Source organism: Phaseolus vulgaris, chromosome 6 (assembly GCF_051622355.1).
Source record: "Phaseolus vulgaris cultivar YP4 chromosome 6, ASM5162235v1, whole genome shotgun sequence".
Taxonomy (NCBI): domain Eukaryota; kingdom Viridiplantae; phylum Streptophyta; class Magnoliopsida; order Fabales; family Fabaceae; genus Phaseolus; species Phaseolus vulgaris.
In genome coordinates, this window is record NC_143503.1 from 20,617,211 (window position 1) to 20,642,265 (window position 25,055).

General features: G+C 33.6%; 3 protein-coding genes across 4 annotated transcripts; all 3 read left to right on the plus strand.

The window, feature by feature from the left end:
* Nucleotides 1-3,642: 3,642 nt before the first annotated feature.
* Nucleotides 3,643-7,143, plus strand: TSB2 (tryptophan synthase beta-subunit 2). 2 transcript variants are annotated; one of them, XM_068638750.2, is made up of 5 exons: nt 3,643-3,871; nt 3,975-4,328; nt 5,448-5,890; nt 5,976-6,070; nt 6,602-7,143. In XM_068638750.2, exons 1-5 carry the CDS (start codon nt 3,713-3,715, stop codon nt 6,775-6,777), a joined length of 1,227 nt encoding a protein of 408 aa, XP_068494851.1. In that variant the 5' UTR covers nt 3,643-3,712; the 3' UTR covers nt 6,778-7,143. The 2 variants fall into 2 exon arrangements, 1 of the variants encoding a protein (XP_068494851.1); XR_016521766.1 differs by having other exon boundaries at nt 3,646-3,871; nt 5,448-5,902.
* A 5,469-nt stretch (nt 7,144-12,612) lies between these two features.
* LOC137831175 (Major facilitator superfamily protein) lies at nt 12,613-17,083 on the plus strand. The gene is made up of 7 exons (XM_068638748.2): nt 12,613-12,854; nt 13,202-13,329; nt 13,779-14,000; nt 14,795-15,232; nt 16,039-16,236; nt 16,322-16,459; nt 16,603-17,083. The coding sequence occupies exons 1-7, from the start codon at nt 12,774-12,776 to the stop codon at nt 16,862-16,864; spliced, it is 1,467 nt and encodes a 488-aa protein (XP_068494849.1). The 5' UTR covers nt 12,613-12,773; the 3' UTR covers nt 16,865-17,083.
* Nucleotides 17,084-18,641: 1,558 nt separating this feature from the next.
* VPS22 (EAP30/Vps36 family protein) lies at nt 18,642-24,418 on the plus strand. Its single transcript, XM_068638747.2, has 6 exons — nt 18,642-18,936; nt 19,675-19,810; nt 21,864-22,018; nt 23,111-23,218; nt 23,881-23,970; nt 24,080-24,418. The coding sequence occupies exons 1-6, from the start codon at nt 18,775-18,777 to the stop codon at nt 24,179-24,181; spliced, it is 753 nt and encodes a 250-aa protein (XP_068494848.1). The 5' UTR covers nt 18,642-18,774; the 3' UTR covers nt 24,182-24,418.
* Nucleotides 24,419-25,055: the final 637 nt, after the last annotated feature.

Sequence of the window (25,055 nt, forward strand, 5' to 3'; positions counted from 1 at the left end):
AACCATGTCCATGCTAGGACATAAAAACATAAGGATAAATTGGTGGGGTGTTAATGTATGAAAAAATAGGTAACAAATACTTATACTTCATGTACTTGTAAATTTTAATGAATCTTTGCATAACCTTACACTATAGTTAAGTTTCTTCTTAATTAACTATTATGTACATGGAAATGTATAGGATCACCCATACTGTTAAATTTACTCATTATACAAAATGTCCAATTTATTTACATTAATAAACCTCATTATAATAGTCATAAATTATAAAACTAAAATACAACAATGTTACTTTGAAAATTATTAACCTTCAACTTCATTTATAATTTTTTTTCATATTTTTTAATTTATATTTACTTAAAATGTTTGTATTTTAAAATAATTATTTGTTCAAGTATTCATTTCTCAAAATTAATATATTACATACACTTATTTTTATAAACTATTATATCTTTTAACAATTGAATAAATTCAATTATATCACATACTCAATTATATCACATACGCTGCGTTACTTTGTTACAGCTCTTTATTTTCAAAAATATTATTTTTTTACCTTATCTCTAAATTCTTTATTTTTGTTCACAAAATTTTCTTGTTTAAATTTTTTGCTAATTTTAAAGTCTTTAAAATATATCTATTTATAAAAAATCATTTCTGTCCTTTTTTACTTGTCTAAATAATTATATCTTACACACATACTAAATATAATTAATTTTCTGAAATTATTTATTTTAAATTCATTAAATTTTACAATTTTTTTCAAAGTTTCGCCCTTTCATATTATTTTAAATTGAAAAATGGAAAAAAAATAACCACTCAGAATTTGGCTTCCTAGGAATCGAATTTTGGGTGGCATTCCCGTTAAATTTAACTAATGATAGATAAGTTGGAATTTGGCTCTCTGAGGACCCAATTCTGACCTTATAGGAAATTCGTGCTATTGATGTAATGACAAGGCACAATATGATATCCGTGAAAATAAAATTGGGAAGCATGTTATGTCAGTTGAAAATTTCTATTGTTGAGAGATATCTTCACATAAGGAAAATTTTACGTTTTTTTTAAGCAAAGATTAAATTAATTAAAGAGAAAATTTGAGAGGTGACCCAATCCTTTTACAATTGTTAAAATAAATTAAAAAAAAACAACCAAAAGCATCTCAACAAACTGAAAAACTTATAAGGACCAATGCTTTTTAGAGCAACAACTCTGCATTTTTCAGCAGTATAGAAAAAACAAAATAAAACATAATGTGCAACAAATCTGCATATTTCCAGCACAATATACTTTAAATTGCTTTCCTCACATATTCACTTCCAAAACCATTCCCATAAAGACCTCTAGTGATGGTCAAAAAACCCTTCAAAGCTGCTAAGACAATCTGCATTGCTTTCACTTGCACTAACATCAACTATTTTGCTGCAAAAGGTATCTCAATCTACACTTATTCTACACTTGCTAGGAAAAGCTTTACTCTGATTTTGCCTTGTTGCTTCCATCCTAAGTTGCAGATCCCACAGTCCTTTTGTTGTCTCATACACGTCTCTTTCTGCTGCATCCTTTTTTAACCAAATGATATTTGTTTTCCACAACCGTTGTCGCCATCACAAGGAGTTCTAACACACCCAGTGATGCTACACCACAACCTGCACATAGAACAAAAACCTTCCACGCCTCTCAACCAGCACAAGAAAATTAAAAATAAACACTTGGAATGCATAAAAACCTTGTAATGTTTTTACGCCTGAGTTAAAGCATAGAGACAAAGAGCATACATTATAGTCATTCAGACACACAAATATAAACGAGTACATTTTATGCGAGCAAATTTATTTAGTTGCATGGTAATGCAAATTACGGAAGACAACAATCAGTCAAAAAAAGAAAAGAAAATGACATTCCTTACTTTATATTTCATCCAAGCCCAAGACTGGACTTGAGTCATGGATAAGATTTCCTCTACATCAACCTTTGCTTGACTAAAAATAGACCTATTTCTATACTTTCAAAAATTTCACGTAACTGAGGAAAAGTTTTACTCATATAGTGTTTCTATCTATATCATTTATAAGACAAATTATGATTTAAAACTTAATAACTTAAGCAAACAACATATAAAAAGTTCGCTCATATTTTACATAAGAGTGTTATTTTTTTTTTAATGACAAAACTTCTACTTATAAACATTTTGAATAAGAGTCTTGTGACTTGGATGCAAAATGCAAATCTTATATTATTGTGTGAAAGTTATAAAAGAGGTTAGTAGTCTTTTGGTTAATATATATTTGTTGCATTCAACTTGTTCACTAAACATCTCTTTTTGGTATTGACAATGTAATTGTAGGAAAGTTGCTGTATTATGTAAGATGTTTTATTGAGATGTATGAATGTGTTGTTAATAAATTTTGTTTTAAACCTTGTATCTACTGTTAGATTAGCATCGTCCAAAAATCTATTGTTAAGTAGATAATCTAAAGACTTAAAAAAATCAAAGTTGTTTTCCCTTAATCAACTAATTATTCTGTTAAATAAACATACATATTCAACACAAAATATTTTGTTTATTAAAACTTGATATTATTTGTTATCATCTCATAAAGTTTTAGTTATTCTAATTGATAAGATTAGATTTTTATTAATAAACTATTAAGATAAGTATTATGAAAGTGGATTTTAAGCCTAACAAACACAAACACTCGTTAGGATAGACTCAAAATGACTCTGATACCATATTACAAAGTAGACTTTAAGCCTAACTCAATCCCATAAAACCGACTCATAGAGTTGAGGTTTGCACCCACTTATATACAATGAAAGACTCTAATCTCTAGTCGATGTGGGATCTCCAACAATAAGATTGATTAAATTAAATTAAATTACATCATCCGGATTTAACAATATATTTTAATAAAATCCTAAATCCATTTAAATCACGTGTTAAACAGATTTTTAAAATTAACAATAATTTTTTTAATTTGATTTAATCTATTGAAAAATATATATCCATCCATTAAAACCTATTCTACGAACTTTCTCCCAATGTATAATCAAATTATTATTTTAGAGTTCTTCTAACATTTATTTATTTTTTCTTGCATTTAGTCATGTCTTAAACTTGTTCACATTTTAACTTTGCCTTTGTCAATAAATTTTGGAAACATTAGTCCTCCTGTTTTTTTTATACAACATATCAATAAAATTGACATTATAGTACCGGTAAGAAAGTATTAATACCTTTAAAATAATTAAAACTAAAATATATCACATTAACATTATAGATAATTTGAAAAAAAAAAGCATTTAATTTTTTTTGGAAAATTAATACCTTTAAATAAAGTAGCCAATTTAGCTAACTTTTCTAATTAATGGAGTGTTACAAAATATTAAAAATAAAATTTTAATAAATATTGGAATTCATCTACTTGTCCCTAGCTTGTCTTATAAAAAGAGCATTCATTCAACAAAATTTAACATATATGGAAATCTTAACTATTTTTATTTAAATTTAAATTTGATATAAAAAATATTATATACTTTTAATATTATTTATGTTTAAATTTAAGATAAATGCATATTTTTTTAATATGTAATTTTACCATTATTTAAATTATTTAACTTATTAATTTAATTTTCTATTACAACCTTGCTTCTTCTTCATACATTTATTCCTCTTCATTCTTTCTTTCTCATTCCCACCTCAGTTCTTCCAATGGCGAACCGCGACACAGGTTCGGTCCACTCTCAGCGACCCGACTCACGCGGACGGTTCGGCCGGTTCGGCGGCAAGTACGTCCCTGAAACCCTTATGTTCGCCCTCACCGAACTCGAATCCGCGTTCCACTCCGTCGCTTCCGACGAACATTTTCAGGTTCTCTTCTCTCTCTCATTTCAATTCCCAATCCCCACTTCGTATTTCTCTGAACCTTCAAAATGGTATCTCCCAAAACCGATAAAGTTTTCGTCTTTCGCAGAATGAGCTTGCGGAGATTCTGCGGGACTATGTGGGTCGCGAGAGCCCACTCTACTTCGCGGAGAGGCTCACGCGCCACTACGCGCGTGACGGCGAAGGGCCTGAGGTGTATCTGAAGAGGGAGGATCTGAACCACACGGGCGCGCACAAGATCAATAATGCGGTTGCTCAGGCTTTGCTGACGAAGAGGTTGGGGAAGAGAAGGGTCATTGCTGAGACTGGTGCTGGGCAGCATGGGGTGGCCACTGCCACTGTGTGTGCGAGGTTTGGGTTGGAGTGTGTGGTATATATGGGGGCGAGGGATATGGAGAGACAAGCTCTTAATGTGTTTAGAATGCGGCTTCTTGGTGCTGAGGTGTGTTGTCTAATGGCTACTTGGTTGTTCTAAGCTTGTTCTTGTGTTTTCTTTTGGTGGGGAATGGAAATGATTAATGAGAATGTTTATGAGAAAACGATCCTATGTTGGTAACTTTGGTACTAGCACTTCCCTATCTTATAGGTTGATGTTTTAATACCATCCTTGGTTGAGTCTAGTAGATGGGGCTAGTGCCCTGCAACGTGGGGAACAAAGAGAGAGACGTTCACCTTTGGGGGTGTTTATTTGTACTTTGATTTTCTGTTTCCACTTTTTAATTACAAAACTGCCATTTTAACTTGTTTCATGTTTTCAAAGATTTGTATAGGAAACAAAAATGGAAAAGTTGTTTAAATTGATCCCTGCACAAATCTTTGAGAAGAGGAAACCGATTGAAAACTAGATGACAATTTTGTGATTAAAAAGTGAAAACAGGAAACAAAATGGCAAGTGAATGCCTCCTTAATGTGTGAGCGTGTAGAGTATAATTGTGTTTGAATTGAACATAGAAAACTAGAAATAAGGTTGATGTTTTAACTCTTTTTTTAAGAAAAGATACTATTGATGTTTTAAGATTCCAAAATGTTATTACTTGTTTTTTTTACTTGTACACTTGTTTGACAGTTGCTGCAATAGTAATTTAGAATTTATCACAAGTAATGAGATACTGAATAAGAGTATATTAGTTCAAATACAACAATGTTTTACATTCATGTTCCTTAATCTATGTATATTAATCTTAACCATTGATAGATATGGAATGAAGTAGTAGTACTTTGTGAGGATGAATGAATGATTGATTTTCTATGTTTAGCGTTTTGGCTTTTTGTTAGGGTTGTTTGTAGATGGTGTAGGAATGAAAAAATGGTGAGATAGTGTTTTTATGTCAGATGTCAGTTCACATGAATTATAATCCAATCCAATTAGTTGCTTAGTGTTCAAGACTAAGTTTGAAGTTCAAAATGAGCATGGGGAAAGGCATCTTATTGAGGATGCAGGGTTTATCTGATGCAAGACATTTTCTTAATAGTTAAATTTTTAACATAAATTAGGCATTGATAGAGCAGCTACTAGTTTGTCAATGTGTTTTCTCATTAGTTAGGTAATTTTGTTATGTAGGTCAGAGCAGTTCATTCAGGGACTGCTACACTGAAGGATGCCACATCAGAAGCTATAAGGGATTGGGTGACCAATGTGGAGACAACACATTATATTTTGGGTTCTGTTGCCGGGCCACATCCCTATCCAATGATGGTAAGAGAGTTTCAAGCGGTGATTGGTAAAGAAACAAGAAAGCAAGCATTGGAAAAGTGGGGAGGGAAGCCAGATGTTCTTGTAGCATGTGTTGGTGGTGGTTCAAATGCCATGGGACTTTTCCATGAATTTATCGATGATGAAGATGTTAGGCTGATTGGTGTGGAGGCTGCAGGGTTAGGCCTAGATAGTGCTAAGCATGCAGCTACATTAACAAAAGGAGAAATTGGGGTTTTGCATGGAGCTATGAGCTATCTTTTGCAGGATGAAGATGGGCAAATAATTGAGCCTCACTCTATCAGTGCAGGGTAATTCATCTGGTTAGTATTTGTTTACTTTTTCTTTTGTTTATCCAGGTTTTGTTCATTCCAGTTTTCCTTTTCCATTGTATAGGTTGGACTACCCTGGAGTTGGACCAGAACATAGTTTCTTGAAAGATGTAGGGCGTGCTGAATACTATAGTGTTACTGATGAAGAAGCACTGGAAGGTAGGACTATCTTATATTTATTGCCTTGTCAAATGTATAGTGATATATCTTCGGCAGAAAATTAGTCACACTAAAATTTTGTTTGTCATGGTTTTCTATTCTTTGATTTGGTCACTTTTCACTCTCTACAAATCTTCAAATACATAAGGATTTAACTAAAACATAAAATGTGACAAGTGAGAAAGAGAAGACTGCCGTGTCTTGATAAGATAAAGTTGTAACGATTGATCTTAATAACGGTGCAACTATTTTCCAACTTTATCATGATAACATATTGTTGGCTTAGATAGAAATATATGCTAATAATGGCCATTGTTAGCATGTTATGAATCAATTCCAGGTTAACTATTCTTTTCATTATGCCATTACAAAATTCTTCATTTATTGTTTCCCTTATTCATCTGATCTGCTATATAGAGGCAGTAGAGCTATTAGTTCTTATCTTATATTTTCCAAGATCAGAAGCTGAAGTTGCTTTAATCCTTGTATCTTGTTTCTGTGTCTCACGTTGGGGTGTTCTGTAATCTGCAGCCTTTAAGAGAGTATCTCGGCTGGAAGGTATTATTCCAGCTTTGGAGACATCTCATGCTCTTGCTTATTTGGAGAAACTCTGCCCTACCCTTCCGAATGGAACTAAGGTTGTGGTTAATTGCAGTGGCAGAGGGGATAAGGATGTTCAAACTGCTGTCAAGTACTTGAATGTTTGAAAGTAGGGGTCCTGTTCTGCTAGACTGCTGCTGCATTGCTATGACATGATTGAGTCTCCGGCATAGCTCAACAAGTTCTTGGGTGGCTTTCTTTCTTATTGAGATTGCTATGTAGAATTTGAGGCCAATTTCTTGGAAAGAACTGATTTGTGAAAACAATTGATCTTGGAATATTCCACTTTGTGAAAGCCAACATGTGATTTAGAAATTTTGAAAATGTTACAGGGAATTTAGGGATGTTGTTTTTGTTTATTTGTTACAAAAAAAGAAGAAAAAGGAGTGGAGTCATGTAGTAAAAGTATGTATGATAGATGAATAATAGATGTTGTTCAGTTTTGCCAAAATGAAGCATCTACTTATACCTAATTCAGCTTTGTTGTGGTCCATGTTAGATCTACCTATGCCTAATTGGTATCTAGAAACTAATTTGAAGGTTAATGTCTTATTTATTTAATAATCTGTGTCACAGAGAAACAGCTTTGTAAAGTGCAATGGAAGCAGTGAAAACTACCATTGATATATGATATGGAATTTGATTATACAAGGATGGTTGCTCGTGTAAACACATATTGGTTAAAATTGTTTAAGTTGGAAAGGGGAAAAAATTAACGGAGAAAAGATTTCATGTATTAACATGTTGATTCATAAAATTAAATTATACACCCACATTATCAATATTAATATTTGGATGAGTTGTAGTGTATGATGATTTAATTGGCAATTGGCAATATTAATATTTTAATGAATTAATAGGAATGATGTTTAAATTTGTGACACCGACACAATTACAATAAATAATAATGTAATTAATTGGTGTTGTTTAATTTAGTTTTTAAAATAAATTGTTGTTTTTATGTTTTATGTAGAAAAGTAATAAAAATAAAATAAAGAGATAAAAGAATATATCACATTATAGTTATTTATGAAAAAAATGTAAAATGAATATTTAATATATTGAAAAAAATCATTAGGAAGTATAAATATCTTATAAATTTAAAGTAATAATTTCAAACATTATTAATTATAGTTTAACTATTTACTAAATAAAAAATTAATTTTTTAATAAAACTTAAAAAAGTATTATTATAGCTTAAAATATAAACCATGTAATTGAGAATATTTTTAAAAATGGAAAAAATATATTTAAAAAATAAATTAAATTTATAATTAATAGACATTTAATTACTATAAAAGGGTTATTTAATCTAATATACTTCAAATATATATATATATATATATATATATATATATATATATATGCATTTGAAGTATATTAGATTCATCGGTCTTGAGCTCGGTCTCAGCATCGAGTTCCTAAACCTTGTTCTCCAGCATCGAGTTTTTGTGGGTGGTCTCTTCCAAAGTCTTCTTCAGGCGAGCCACTTCAGACGCCATCTCGGTGGCCTGCCGCTCGACTTCGACATCCTGTCCTTAGCAATCTTCCGCTCAGCCTCAGCCCGAGCGAGTCTCTCTTTGTATTCAGTGTTGACCGTGAGAGATTGCTTCAAGTTGCCCGAAGCCTCGGACAACTAATGCTCTAGCCGAAAGACCTCCTCGACATAGCGACACCAGTCTTCACAACCCAGGCGGGTCAGGGCAAGGGCTCGACACATCATTTCAATGCCGCCTTACAACAGGTCCTCTGAGGGCACTGTTAGAATGGTTTCGCAAACTTTTAAGCCAAGAATGAAATTACTTCGAGAAACAAATGATAAAAAATTCAGTTTGCCAAAACACAAAGCAAAAATAGCAGCACCAAAAAAAACAATCGGTTGTTTATACCAGTTTGCAAATATCAAAACTGAAATTAAAGAGATTAAGGATAGAGAGAATGCACACAGATGTTTATACTGGTTCACTCTAAACTCAAAGCTACATCCAGTCTTCTCATAAACCACTGAGGAATACCACTAAGCAATCAAACCTAGAGCACTTACAACACAACCAAGAAAGTGACCTTGATCCCCTCAAGACACACACTTCTCTTGGTCAACACACCAATACTAAGAATGCTGATCTTGATCCCCTCAAGAACACACAACACTTCTCAGCAAACACACAAAGTTCTTTCAATAGATACAAGGATTACACTTGTTACATAATGAATCTGAAATCAATACAAGAGATAATCCTATCTCACACACTTTGATCAAACTCAATCTCTAAGCAATCTCAACTTTTCAAAAACTCAAAAACAGTGAAAAACTCAAATCTGTTTTTCTGTATATATCAAAGTTGTTATTTGTTATCAAATCTTAACAAACTATTAATTGCATTTAAAGATTGGTCAAAGCATAAAAACTGGAGCGTAAACAGTTAGAAAATCATTTAATGCTCAGTCAAAGCACAAACCATTTTTCTGTTATGGTACCAAAACAAACAATCGGTTTCCACGAATCAATCAGTTGTTTTGGTTTTGACAGCAAGTCAACCATAAAAATAGTTTTCAACCTTTTCTAAAAACATCTAAATATAAACACAATCGGTTGTTTCGACAAAACAACAGGTTGTTTCGACAAAACAACAGGTTGTTTTTCACTTAGTTTGAAAAACACTTTTCTTTTAAAAAGATTGAGTATGCCTATGCTTTGGATTCAATCAAGAGTGGATTACAAACACAATCTACCCCAGATCCTATCTAAGACAGCTCAGCAACAACAAACACAACCTAGCCTTCAACATCCTTCAAAGGGTTTTGGATTCTTCAAAGCTTGAACACCACTTGGTTCAATAGGCACCCCCCGAATAAGCTCCCGGGTCAGCTCCGGGAGGCTTATCTTAACCCCTATTGAAAATTGTAAGTCACCCCCAGTACCGACAGGGGTGACATTCAAACCTCCTTAACACGTTCGGGAGTTGACGGGGGGATGAGACACTTAAAATCGTTTGTCGACAGCGAGTCCAAGCAGATCAGCGACTGGAGGGGAGGAGGCGGCACCAGCATCTCCCCAGGAGACCGGGTCATCTTGGCTATGTTGGACGCCTCCCTTGACCTTTTCTTACTTTTGTTGAAGGGGCCAACACCAACAAAGCCTTTGCCAGCAGCCAAAGACTCGATACTTGGTTGTCCCTTGTGACTGACAGCTCTCTCCTTGAAGGAATCCAGCAATCCCTTCGAGCGAGGGGCATCTTGGACCATGATTTCTGAAACAAAAAGAAACATTGTTATTTAGACAAAGCAATTACCGACCGATGATATAACAAAAAACTAGCATACCATAAAAGGCCACCCAACGAGCTAGCTTAGAATAAACAGTCATCAGCCTCTGCGTAGGGAACTTCCTCGGGAGCCCATCGAATAGATAAAGTATCTCTAGCTCCTTAGCACTCCCGGTCGATCGAGGCCACTCTGAAATTTTTAAAGGCTTCCTAGTCCAAGACATGGAAAATCTTGACCGACCGGATGCATAATTGCCCCCATGCAGTCAAAGACCTTGAAAAAATGCTCTTTTTATCTTTTGTACGAGGCAGAGAAAGGGGAAAAATTATATTACCCGACCGATTGATCAATGAGTACCACAGAACAAGTTTGGCCGGGTGGGACGTATAGTAGCTTAAAAAACAAGAGGGAGTGGGGTAAAAACACAAAACATCGCATGTCAAGCAAAAGGTTTGAATGGACGCCCAGGTATTGGGGTGAAGTTGTGTAGGAGCCACGTTGAGCATCTTAAGGATACCCACCGTGAAATCGTCAAAAGGCAACGACACATGCAAGTCAGCGAATAGACAAGCATACATATAGAAGAAGGGTGACTCAGAGGGAGACCAACTGAGACATATGGTCTCGGCTGACGAACACGGCTGGACCTGAAAGAAAGAATGGTTGGCATCCGCCTTTAAAACTCGAAACTTGTCCAGAAACTCAGCAACAGAGGTTGCAGTCGTATAGACGAACATAATCCTGGTTACCCGAGGATCTACTAGTAAATCTCTGGTGGGGAGACAGCCTGCTCGTGAACGCCCGAGCAGTAAACAACACCGCTCTGGTTGTCATCCCTAACTACCTCCTCCGGGGGCAACACTTGGATCTCCCCGACTGATAGAGGTTTGGTCGTGGAAGACTCAGAAGAAGAAGAAGTAGAAGAAGAAGAAGTGAAAGATGATGAACGTATAGGACGAGGGGAGCGAGGAGGACGAGAAGCCAAAGAAGAAGAAGAAGAGGTAGGCCGAGACAAAGAAGACATGACTAACTTACAAAAGCAAAAGCACAACAACCTAAGAGGAAGACAATCGTTCGGTTCTCGAAGCAAATGTCTGAGTAATAGTGAAGTGTCTCGACATTAATGGGACCACTATTTATAGCCTCCAAGCGTCTCGAGAGGCGAAACGTCGCAACCATATCCGTTAGATCTCTTCAATCCAACGGTCCTTGACAGCTCCCGCCCAAAAAACCCATCATCAATGCAGGTTATGTCGCTGTCGACGTCACATCAATCATCGATAACCGCAACCGTCACACCCAAACCAAAAGACCAAACGACTTAGAACTCCTTCAAGACTCTTCGGGTTTAGATACCCTCGAGCCTGAGGGGCAAGTGCACTGGTATGGGCCGAACAACCAACTCCATACCTAGGCTCAGGCGATGGGCCGATCGAAATATGCACGTCCGAGCAGGACGACCAACACTTTCCATCCATTAACGCTCAATTAAGGTCAGTAAAACTAAACCACCATTAAGAACTAGTCAATACACCTCTAAGCAAGGTCCACATCACTAATTCGGCCAAATAAGGTAAACCCATTAAAATAATATAAATAACGCATATTCCAAGAACAAGGTACATCATTAATTATTGTGTTCTGACAACCGAGTGTCGAACGCCCTTTGCTGCTTAGAGTGTCTTCTCTAGGTACCCTCTTATTCGGCATTCTTCCCTGAGATTGAGTGACCAGGTGACCGAAACCTAAAAAAGTAATACGAAGACTAAAGGAGTAAGCTGACCGACCGATAGGAAAAAAGAAGACGAAGCCAGTCAATCGTTCTATAGGTCTCATCTCCCTATCATAAACAATTAATATTATTTATAATTAAGAATTTACCTCTCTAATTAAATTTTTTCTAGTTTTTGAACATCTATAATGCTATTTTTACGTTGTTTATCCAATTTTTGTGAACTCGATATGAATGTGGTAAATGATGATACTACATATGTTATTTGCGGAATTATTTTTAAATTGAGTTTATTGCTAAACAATCAATAAAACTTAAAATTAAATGTATTTTTCATATTTGTATTATATAGTGTGAAATTAATTTTTGTTTATGATTTAAATTTTATATTTTTTTGATATTTGCAGTAAAAAAATTATTAAAATAAATATTTTTGGAATTTTATTTATATAATAAACGAATTTGTAGTATAAATTATATAAGTGGGAAATATTTTAAGATCCTAATTCATAAAAATTAATTTGAAATGTAAATTTTTTTTGACAAAAACTCATTTAAATAATTTTCTTATTAGAAATATTTGAAGAATTTAAAACTTAAACTAAAAACAAATAATTTCATATAAAAGTATAGAAAGAAAAAGATATTTAACTCTAAAATATATTCAATAAACAAATAAAGAATAATTAAAAAGGTATGATAAAGTGGGAGAAGTATAATTTTCCACCAAAAGTCAATACAATTACGTTGACCAGGCCATTTTCAGAAAAATAGTCAAACTGTCACTGTCATTTTCCAGTGGGTCCCTGTTGTAAACGTGGCAAAATCTGGTTCGCTTCATGAACGTGTCAGCCATACAACTAAATTACGGAGATAACCCTGTTACAGCCAACTTCGAGACCGTAATAGAAAGGGATAAAACCGTCAAAAGATAATAACTCCCACCACTGTTGAAACCGTTGCGAGGGAAAACGGAAATGTTTTCTTGTCCCTGCTCCGAAACACAACACTCGAATGAATCAGCACCATCTTCGTCGTGAGAACTGAGAATAGACAAGAAAACACACGCAAAAGGGTTCAGAAGAGTGAGGTTTTGAGTCGACAATGATCCAATGGACGAAGCAGTTGAATGCTGCATTTGGGACTGCCTTCCTTTGGCTGATTTGCTTGATTTACTTCACCCAGGTCTCAATTCTTCACCCTTTGTCTGCTTTTCATTTAAATTTTGAATATTTTTTGGATTTGACGGTGGTTTTATTTTACTTCCCCCTTTTCTTTAAGATCTGAATTCTGATGCTCTCTTTTTGGTTTTGTTAAAATGGGTATTATTGGTCAATTAATTTGTTTTGTCCTTTTTCTGCTGACAAAATTTCTCTGAACCAGGGTTTTTTTTTGTACGTTTTCTGAGAAATGGTTATTTTATAACTTTATCTGCTGATATTAGATTGCTGGAGTGACATGATGATATAACATTATATAAGGGTAATTACTATCTTGCATTTTTGTTTTACCCTTTCAATTGATTTATGCAGGGTTTTAGGTCTTTTGTATGGACAGCGATTTCCTACCAGCTTAAAGATAATCTAAAGTTGTCACCTTCAGCCTCCCAATTTGTGTTTTCAGTAGCATTTTTTCCATGGAGCATTAAACCATTATATGGGTATGGATCATTGTTTTTTTAAATTGATTATTCACACGTAGAAACACCTAACACACAGGGAGATTTGTGCATGCATAGAAAGTAGTAACTACAAAACTAATATATTCTAATCTTAATGTGGATTTTGTAATTTATTTTTCATTTCATTAAAACAAGAACTCCAGGTATTCAAAAAGACAGATATACACATTAAATTGGAAAAAAGTGACACAATGCACAAGAATGCAAGATCCTAAACTCTGGATAAATAAGTAACTTTTTAATTCAGCATGAAAAGTACCTTCATCAGAAATTTTACTATTGTTTTTACGTGACTCTCCAATCTACAGAACTGTGTTGACTGTTAAAAGCTGCAGTTTAATTAGCCTTTGTATATCTTTAACTGTTTGTTTAGTGAATCAATTTTACACTATCTCCTTGCAATCTGATTTGGCTACTGATACACACAGAATAATTTCTGATTGCATTCCAATTAAAGGAAGAAAACGGAGTCCCTACTTAGTGATTGCCACTGTGCTTTCCCTAGTGCCATGGTTGATTTTAGGCTTAAATTCAACCTTGAGGGATTCAACATGGCACCTGATGGTATTGTTGACTGCACAAAACTTGGGCTCAGCCATGGCGGATGTTGTTGTTGATGCAATGATAGCTGAGGCAGTAAGATTTGACCGGTATGTTTGTATCACAGGTTCCCGATTCTCATTTTCTGCTGACAAACTTCATATTGAATAGAGTTCCTACTTATAGAGGTATTGGTAATTCAAAAATATGGGACAACAAATTAACAAAAATGCAGAAACAAAAAGATGCACAGAACATTGGAATTGTAGTTCAAAATTTGTAGCCTATTTGCAATTTTTTCAATCTTCAGAACAAGGATGTAGGATAAAATCAAATACTGTATGACCAATGGTGAACATGTTAATGTCAATGGTGTGCGAGTTGATTCTTAATCACTTAAAAGCAATGAAATTTTGAAAAGCAACAGGGAATGAGTGTTTGCTTTTCATATTTTTTTTGTATACCTCTCTTATTGTTTGCTACCGTGTTCAATTTACAAGACATTGTGAAATATTTTTTGCTCTTTTGCAAGAAATTTTTATATTGATTTGATACTAGCATGTCACCCTTCTCACTAAAACTGAATTATATATATTTTGTTCTTTCTGAGAACATACAAATTTGTAATCTTTCAATATAATGGATTAATGAAGGCTGTTTCCAAGACAGAGTTAATTTTGTAACGTTTGTTCATAACCTTTAACTTAGACATAGTTCAGTTATCAGACCCATAGATAAGGTTTGACCTGGAGGGATTCCCTTTTCTGAACCTTAATGGTGGATATTCTATATTTTGTATTGGTGTCTAACCTTGGGTTTGACTCTCTGGAGTATGATATTTGTTCATGTAATATCTCTGAATGCTTTTCTTACACTCTGATTAAGTGCATGCTTTGTGGGTCAGGGCCTCCTTTGCAGGAGATCTCCAGTCAATATCTTGGTCTTCTATGGCTTTGGGAGGAATATGTGGGAGTTTGTTAGGAGGATATGCATTATCCAATTTACGGATAGATGCTATTTTTCTTCTATTTTGTGTACTACCATGCATACAGTTATTATCATGCTGTTTTGTGGAGGAGAACTCAGTAAATAGCAAAGTTTCACTAGAAGATTCACATATGAATGGTAGTACTCTGGATGAAGGTAGTCCTTTAACCAAAAAGTCCCATAGCAGCACAAGAAGAAGAAAGAAGGGCAAAAAGAATGCAAAAGGAAGATCAGTAAATAGCAGCAAATCAAAGACTTTGAACAAAGAAGACCCCCTGGCATTAAAGTGGTTCCATTCTTTGAAAGAAGCTATTTATGATTTGTGTCGTGCATTTAGACAGCCAATGATTTGGAGGTAACTAATGTAATATTTAAAGTTTTTGTCTGGTGTGAATATTTTCAATTCTGATAGCATACATATAAGATTATGAATGATTCCTTATTGAAGTCACATATTCTCTTTGAGTGTTTTATTTATCTGTATAGTTCGAGTAAACCTGCATCCTGCATCCTCTTACCTCTTCTTAAAGATGGTACTTTGCCTATTAAACATGTTCATCCTAGTTCCTGCAAACATCTAACTACATAGACACGGAAGGTTACTAATGTAAACTGCAGCCTATTGACATGATTATCTCTATCTTTCTTCACATGAAAACCTTTAAATGTTTGAAAGAGGAGTACTAGAAACATATTCTCTAGCACACTTTTTCCATTGACACTACAAACAAAGAGATGTTACCATCAAATCCTTATCTGCAATGGTTCAGAACTGCGAATATATTAGTTTGGCTGAATGATTTGGTGAAAAAACTGAATATTTGATATAACTTTTATCCTAAATCTCTAATATAAGGTACCCTGGACTATATACAGAAATGAATGGTAAAGAATCTATGAAACAGAGAACCTAATAACTCTACAATATTTAATGAACCAAGCAATCTGCACATGGTAACCTGAATTTTTTTTCTATACCAACTAATAATTAAACAGAAAACTAATAAAAACATGTGAGATATTTATGATCTTCATTTTTATACTCCTCTATATGCGTGTTTGTGTGTAAGGCCTTACAGAGTGAAGCTAATTCATTTCATGCATATGCTATAACATGGTCATTGGTTACTAATAATCTTTGTTGTATGTTGGTGAGGACAGGCCTATGTCTTGGTTTTTCCTTGCTCACATTACCATTCCGAATCTTTCAACTGTCATCTTCTACTATGAAACCGAGGTTTTAAAGTTAGAACCATCTTTCCTTGGGACTGCACGGGTTGTTGGTTGGTTGGGACTTATGCTGGGAACCTTCATTTATAATCGTCACCTGAAGTATATGACCCTACGGAAAATCCTCATGTAAGAAACTAAGGATTATTTTTCTTTGGTGGATGGCTATTTTTTGAATATTTAATATACTGATATGGTTTCATCCTCATAACAGGTGTGCCCATATTGGGTTGGCCTTCTTGAATCTTCTGCAAATTGTGGTAGTTTCTAGGAAAAATATTGCCTTTGGTATCTCAGACAAGATTATGGTGCTTTTCGGCTCAGCTCTTGCTGATGGAATCAATCAATTCAAGTTAGTTATTGCTTCTCTTTTTATTTAGTTAAAGATGTAAATGTTTTTCCTGCTGGAATCACAATGATTTGATCCATTTTTTGAGTTACACACTTAGTTTCAATTCCTAACCATAATTTTTTTCTGGAAAAAAATAACTGCAGGTTTATGCCTTTCCTGATCTTATCTGGACAACTATGTCCCCCAGGAATTGAAGGGACTTTATTTGCCCTTTTCATGTCAATAAACAACTTTGGAACCACAGTGGGGTCTTTTGTGGGTGCTGGTTTGGCTTCTGTGTTGAACATTGATTCAGGATCATTTGACAATCTTCTCTTGGGCATCATAGTTCATGCCTTGTGCAATTTCATCCCAGTTGCTTTTCTGTTTCTGATACCAAAGGAAGCTACTGGTTCATCAACATAGATTATGACCATTGGCTTAACTTCATTAGATATTCTAGGACTACCATAGTTGATAGTTTACACATGTAAACGGGAAAGTTGCAGAAGAAATGAGGGTAACATATTAATCTGGTTTATACAAACTTGGATCATAGTGATTTTGTATATACTATGGTACTGCAATTTTGGTCAGCAAGTCCATTTTACATGAAAAATTGGAAAGGTGGTTGGTTGATACTCATACTTGTTATTTTATATGAAAGCTTGTAGATGAATCATGAGTTTGCTTTTGGCTAATAATCAATTGTCAAAATGCTTTTCATCTGAATGCATTTTGCTGAAACATACTATTCATTTTTGTTAAAGTCTCAAAACTCACCTTTGGAATTTAAAAAATATAATTTTGTCCTTAAAATATATACAAATACGAATTTTGTCATTCTAAATTTTCTTGACTGCTTCCATAAAGTTTAACACAAACGACGAATATAATATATAATTGCAATTCAACACTACAATATGTAGGTACTGTTGTGTGAAATAGGTTAAACAGATAAAAAGTTAAAAAAATCAGAAAAATCAAACCTTTTTATATCAGGCAATTTTTTCCTGCACCATATCAGTTCCATCCTGCATCCTATTATTTTTTTAAATTTCCAAAATTACCCTTATTCTGGATTTAAAAATCTGAAATAGTAAATATAATTCAAAAATAAAAATGGTCAGTGTTGAAGTCAAATAAGAGTATTGAGTTTAAGTTTTACATATTTTTACAATATTCTCTTATAACAGTTTTATTTCAACATTTTTAATTTATATATATATATTAATTTTTAAATCAAATATTTATTTCTAAAATTTAAATTTCAAAATAAATATTTGTTTCTTAATTTATAGATCAAATAATGAGATAATAACTAATTAGAAATGACTTTAGATGTAAATATTAAAGAACATATTGCAAAATAATATATTATTTTATTAGATAAATGAATGTTAATAGTCAACACATTATTTTTTGTCAACATAATGAATTATTTTAATTAATACTTAGAATATTCATGCAAATTACAATATCTATTAAACAGGGTATTCATTTAGTAGGGGTCAAGGACTAGTTTTCTAATTTACTAATGTATATATATAATTAAATATTTTAAAATGCATAATTAAATATATTTGTATATAATTAGCGTAATAACTTTTTTTATACATACAGAAGTTAAACTAAAAAAAACACCATTCATATTTAGGGATTAATTTCACTATGGATCATTTCGTCTAAATTAATTTATATAATTTTGACTTTTGTTCTAAAGATAATTATTTTAAAGCTTAAATATGTTTTTAACTTTTATAAAATAAAAATATTTTAATTTTAGTTCTCATATAATATTTTTCTTTGTTACTAATTGTTCTAAAACAAAAAAGTTATTACCTTTATCTATCACATTATCTAATACTTGTTAATTATATATAGATTGAATGATAAATCAAGTTATAATTTTAGTAATGTTGATTATTAATGTGATATAATATAAATATCTGACACTTTTAAAACACGTAAATTATATATTATTTTCATATCTTAAAATGAATGCTAGGACTTAAAATCACTAATTTTAAAATTTAAAAGAATGAAAGATAAAATAAAAAATAAAAAATTATATATTTTACAAAAATCAAAACTAATTACTTCAAATTTTACCGGGATAAAAAATTAAAGATTTTTTTTAAAAATAAAAATCAAAACTCACCTTTATTTTAATATAAAGAAATAAAAACATGTTTAATTGTTATTTTGATTCCTTTCATGATCTTAGAAGATTCGTCACTTCCTTCTAAATTTGATCGAAGAAATCAGTACCCAGAAAAACCAATTTGTGAGAAGCCATAAAATTGGAACCACGATTCGGCGAAAGATAAAGGGAAATGAGAAGAAGGCCTGGAATTGGAGGGTTGCAGACGCATGCTGCTGCGAGGGATCAATTTCGTTTGCTGGGTGAAAATGTCGCAAAGATCAGAACGGATTTGATGAAGGAGCAGCTTGCCACCTTTCGCTCTCAGCTCGAAGATTTCGCTCGCAAACACAAGGTCCCTTTTTCCTTTTGTTTTTTTTACCCCACTTTTTTTACCCTCTTGGTTTTTGCTGTGGACAGTGAAAGCCATCTTGTGGTGCTACGATGAGTTGGTCTTTTATGCTGCATATGATGCTTAGTTTTCATTTTTGTCTCGATATAATTGGTATAGTTTGTATGATTTGTCTTATTTATCATCGAGTTCTTCGTGGATTGTGTGTCAGATTGTTTCATTCTACAGCGCCGTTTTTTATGATGGGGTGTTGGGAAAACTCATTTGGGTTGTTGGAGCTGGATGGTTTAAGTGGAAAAGGAGTTGCTTTTGATGTTTTTAGGTACTTAATGAAGGACAAAACTTGTTCTTCAATTAGGATTACAGTAATCTATGTTGATCTTTAATAGGACCAACAATACTTTGAATTCGTTTTGTAAAATGCATTAAGTTTTTTTAAGTGTCGTTAATAAAAGTTGGGAAATGCTCACAACACATCCTCTAGAAGGGGACATAGGAATAGGATGAATTTGAAATATTTTAGCTATGTTGCTTGCTGATTGATGACTTAGCTGTCGCTGGAATTCTTTTAAAGGGCGTGCTTGACTAATTTGTTAGCCTTGAATATTTTGGGTTGTGGTTACCTAATGAGTACCAATACGTATTGTTCATGGTTTCTAGTGTTGGCCTTATGAAAAATTATCACTTATTTTGCAATTAGATTAAATTTAATGATTCTAATGGTTGATTTTATTTGTTCAGAATGACATACGCAAGAACCCTGCATTCAGATCACAGTTTCATGAGATGTGTGCCAAAGTTGGAGTAGATCCCTTGGCCTCAAACAAGGGTTTCTGGGCAGAGCTGTTAGGAATTGGTGACTTCTATTATGAACTGGGTTAGTGATATATCCTTGTTTCAAATAAGTTTGATATGCATGCATGGAACTTTTATGTACAATTATTCATATTCCATTGTGATAATTAACATATAATATCCGAGAAAAAAAATAAAGGAAAAGAGCAGCAATGCTAGTGTTTGTATTGTCTGAACTATTCAGATAGGAATGCCTGAATTTAGTATTGGAGATTTTATTCCAGTAAATAAGAATAACACTGGGAGGAAGGATAATAGAATTTGTCATCCTATTTACCAAGTTCACTTTTAGGGAAGAAGACTTAGCAATAGGAAGATTTTTAACAAATTTCAAAACTAGCATCTGATATAGGCATAGATATCATACTTAGCACTGCACATGAATACGATACCTTGATTGATCTGAATTATATTTAGCATATGTCCCTTTATGTCTGCTGACAATACCTGATTTTCAGCCTTAACAATGTTTTGATATTTAGTTTGTTTGGCATCCTTAGCTGGTCAGTTATCATCAATATCATATCACACACATATGGGGTGGCAGTTCTCATTTAGTTTTTTGTTAGGTTGTCATGGGACAAGGAGATGCATAATGTAATGGAAACTAACGGATTATCAGAGCCTAAATCACATTTATGTTGTTTCCCATTTTTGGAGGGGATCTCCATTGTTTTTATAGTTTTTGGTGCATAGTGCTGGGTCTGTCAGGCATCTACAGAGGGGGTGTTGGAAAGTGCTACATTACCATCCTCAATTACTAGGGGTGCGGTTTATATATACGTTGGGTAAATTCATCTAATGCCAATTGGTTTTAAGATAGAGTTTATCGCAAGAAATGCTAGTAGAACAGCTGTGGTTTGCAGAAGTAATCTTAATATTATGAAGAAATGCATGCCTGGAAAACTCGATAACTAATCGGACATTTTATTGTTAATTAAATCTATGACTGTCAAAGCTTGGTATTCTATGGATTTTATCCTTTAAGATGTTCCTTATGAACATGGTGGTTACACTCATGGTTATGAAACTCTAGGGCTAACCAATAAATCCTTATGAGTTTACGAGTCTAGTGACAGGTTTAGGGTTTTAGGTTTCGGCGGGTCACAAGTGAACTCGTGTGTAACTCGTTTTTGAGCAAACTCAGGCCAGACTTGGATGAACTCGGTGAATTCGGTACAAACTCGTGAGTCAAAAGTCGAGTGAATGGGGGTGGAAGAAAATCCCAAAATGACCCACACATAGGTTGTTTTGTTTAGTGTCACGATTTAGGTTTCATGTTTCATACTTGGAACTGTTTTGTGTTTTGTGTTCATCGTTGTCATCACCATGCTCTCCTCCCCTTTCACCTTGGCTTGTTGTCATGTTCTGCTGTCACCATTCTTGCCTTGGGTGGTGTTTTCGCCTCACATTTTGTTATCGTAGTGCCATCATGACGTCTTGCCTCATGCCGTCTAGTTGTTGCCTAGCCTTGCCTCGCCATCGCATCTCGTCAACTCCTACTCCTTCAGTTCTGCTTCTGTTTTTGCGTAGGGTTTTGAATTTGGGGTGTGGTGTTTTGTGACTTAATTTAATTAGGGGATTTTTTTCTGTTTGGGTTTTTATTTTTATTTGGGGTTTTATTTTTATTTGGGGGTGTGGCTTCATTTTCATTTTGGGTCTATTTCGATTTGGCTTCATTGCTTTCTTTTGTTTCATCCCTTGGTTATGTCCAAATGCAAGTTTTAAGATGTCTGGAAGTGGTTCAAATTCTACTGATGTCAATGCTGTTACATTCTCATTATTATTTTCTTTTTGTTGAATTTCCATATGAAATAGACTCTTACAATTCTACAAGTCGAGTTTACAAACTTCCCATGAGTTTGTGTAGACTCTCGAGTCTGATAGCCTTGGTTAACTTATGGTTTTATTCACAACACATTTTAATTCACCGTGTTACAAATTTATGATTGTTGAAGTCTTTATCTTTTTAATTTTATATATCGTTACTGATTTATATTTTTAATTAAATCCAACCTGCTTGATTTTACTATTTGCTCAGCATGTATGCTAAGACAAGCTACTTGACTAGACAGGAGTTCAAATAGTGGATATTTGCTTGGCTACTAGAGCCCACAATGGAGGACTGATCAACCTGCAGGAACTCTGCCATCTTCTTCGCCAGAGAAGAAAAAATGACCGTGGAGTTGTTTCAGAGGATGATTGCCTGCGTGCTATTAGTAAGCTGAAGGTGGTTGCCCATAAACTAGCTTATGACTATCACTTTTCGTGAGTTTGATGTAGATAATGTATGCTTCACTCAGGAAATCTTAAATAAATGCCAAAGACAATCTGAAATCAATGTGCTTAAGGTTTCTGTTATCCCATATGTTTGCACATCAGTGCATTTTTCAATGTAAACGTGCTACTAATTTTACAGCATGCCTTCAACTCTTTCCCATTAATTAGTTCTGCTATGGAATGACCATAACTGAGCAGCAATATCTCATTCTTCACAATCCCATTACATTGAATTCTTGATTTCTTTTAACTGTTGTACACCTTACAACATTTGGGAGTTGGGACAAGAGTTTTGATTCTCCCCAAGACTTAAACTCGATGATGGTATGAGCTGAAATCACCAATGCTAATGGTCAAACAGATGTATCAGAAAAGCATAAGAAACGTTATAATATTTGGTTAAATTGGGAAACTGGGATTTTGGGATGTGAAAGGGTTGCTTGTGGGAGGAGTCCTCTTCTTTTGACAATTTTGGACTTGCTTGGAATTATGGCCCTAAGTTGTAAGAATGACCTTCAGTTTTCTGAGAGTAAACTAGGGAAAAGTTTAAGACAAAACTCTTCCTTAAATCTATGAATTGTAAACAGAAGATAAAACAACTATTGTTTATTGATCTTTATGTTTTGAAGTCCTTCATAAATAATAAATAATTTTTGAAAAAAAAAAACTATATTGACAGGATCTTAGCATCTGTGTAGCCACACTATTATTTACTGACTATCCAGTAATGGATCACAGTGCTTATCTAAAGACGCCAGTGTTATAATTAAACGCTTTTTATCTTTATTGTGTCTTTTTCAGTAAAAGATGTCGACTATTCTTATAGTTGGACTAACTAAATTACATATAGTGAACCTAACTTGCATGTATATGTTGTAAGAACATTTGGATTGTGGAGTGAATGTGTGTTTGAGCTGTGTATATTTTCCTTCTTTATAATTTTTTTTCGAATATCTTTGATACACCACTTGTTGAGAGATTTATTACACGTGTCCTTGTGTAGCCCACGGTTTTTCATTCTGATGTGTAATAAAAAATTCAGGTGCTGGGTAGTGGTTTTGAAGTTATTTCTGTTGGAAAGAGAAAACTTGTTCGTTCAGTTCCAACTGAGTTGAACAAAGACCACAACGAAATTCTAGAACTTGCCCAGGTAACAACTATTTCTTCCTTTTTGGATTATGTATGTATTTTTTTTCATTGGATCCTCACGTCTATGACCTTTGTTTAACTTTCAAGGTGTCATCATCAGTCACTAATGTTACTTGTCCCTTTCATGTTTTCTAAGAGCTGTGAGCCTGTGAACTTACTTGATCTTGCGTTTTAATTGCTTGTTGAGGATAAGACTGAATATTTTCAGTGGCTTAGAGTGATAGATCAAATAGGAAGATACCAATCTAGTTGGTTGATGTTCTCTTTTTGGCTTACAAAAAAGCAGGTTGCTTACCGCTTTCAGCTTTAGTCTGTCTGGTAACGTGTAATTATCTGTGGTTTATTATTAATAGAAAAAGAAGTTGTCACTGAGCAAATGTAGGTTTAGTCCCTAACAATATATATATGATCCTTTATTTAAGCTTTCAATCTATGCTTTTAATGGTGAGGGGTACTATGATTTAATTTTAAATTTGTTACCACAGCACAATTCATCATATAATCAAGAAACTTGACGCATGGTGTGTTTTAATTTGATAGACATTAGTTAGAACTTAGATTCCTAGTTTGTGAAGAAAAGACTTCCTCTGTTCACTTATCTAATTTAGCAAAAGTAACCATGCATCATTTTGCTATTTGAACATAACATTTTCTTTATTGCAGGCTCAAGGATTTGTGACAGTCGTTGAAGTAGAAAGACGATTATCTTGGAGTTCTGGCCGAGCCATCGATGCCCTTGATACATTACTTGATGTAAGATAACCAAAAGTTTTACAAGAAAACTCTTTTCCTTTCTCTTAATTGATTGAAACACTCCAATTTCAAATCATATGCAATAATGAAACTCTGTTGGCTGATGCAGGAAGGACTTGCAATGATTGATGATGGACATAGAGATGGTAGACGGAGGTACTGGTTTCCTTGTGTGTCTCCCATCTCATCTTCAATAGCAGTTGATTCCTAATAAATTTAGTGGAAAGGAAACTTTGGTCTGAATTTTAAAGGCCCATGTATGTTTAGATTGTTTCAAAATTGGTATTTATAATTGCTTTTGCTTTCTTGAATTCTGTCCTAAAATGTGATTAATTGTATTTTCATCTAGTGTACACATGTATGTATGGTGATCGGGAACTGGAAATATATACTTCATTTTCTGTAATGGTGCTTGCATAAAGCAGTACAATTATTTGGACTTTGTTCAGTTTCTTTCCCCATTTTTTCCACTTACCAAAATCATGGAAGCATTGATCATGTGCATACCTGTATCCAGTTCCGGCACAAGAATTTGTGACCCACTTATGCATAGAATGTCTGGTTTGCAAACCAGTATGATGATTAGTTTTGTTGAATATACTTTTCGTTTATTCCATGACAAATAGCTTCATGATGTTGTAAACCATTGCAAATTGAAGCTAATGTTTTGCACATGTTTCATAATACATAATAGGTTCCCAGTTAATATTTCATTCCAGGATGTAAATGACATAATAGAATCGATTGAGTTTTTTTTTTTTCTTTCTCTTAAGTTAAATATAAATAATAAATAATTTCACATCAATTGCGATAGTAAATTGATATCATTTAATTTTACTAACCTCAATTCAAAGTAGTTTTACTAGACTTATCATAAAATACAGAGTGAAACAAATTATTGGAAACACATGTATTGTCATCAATTTGTACTTTTAATACAAGTTTTTGAAAATAAAACAAAGTGAAACAGATTACTTCTATAATTAAGAAACTAAGAAACATTAAAACATTCTCAATAACTATCTTAACAACATTGGTTCGACTTGCAACCAGAGAGCAGATGTTAATATAAACTGACATAAAGA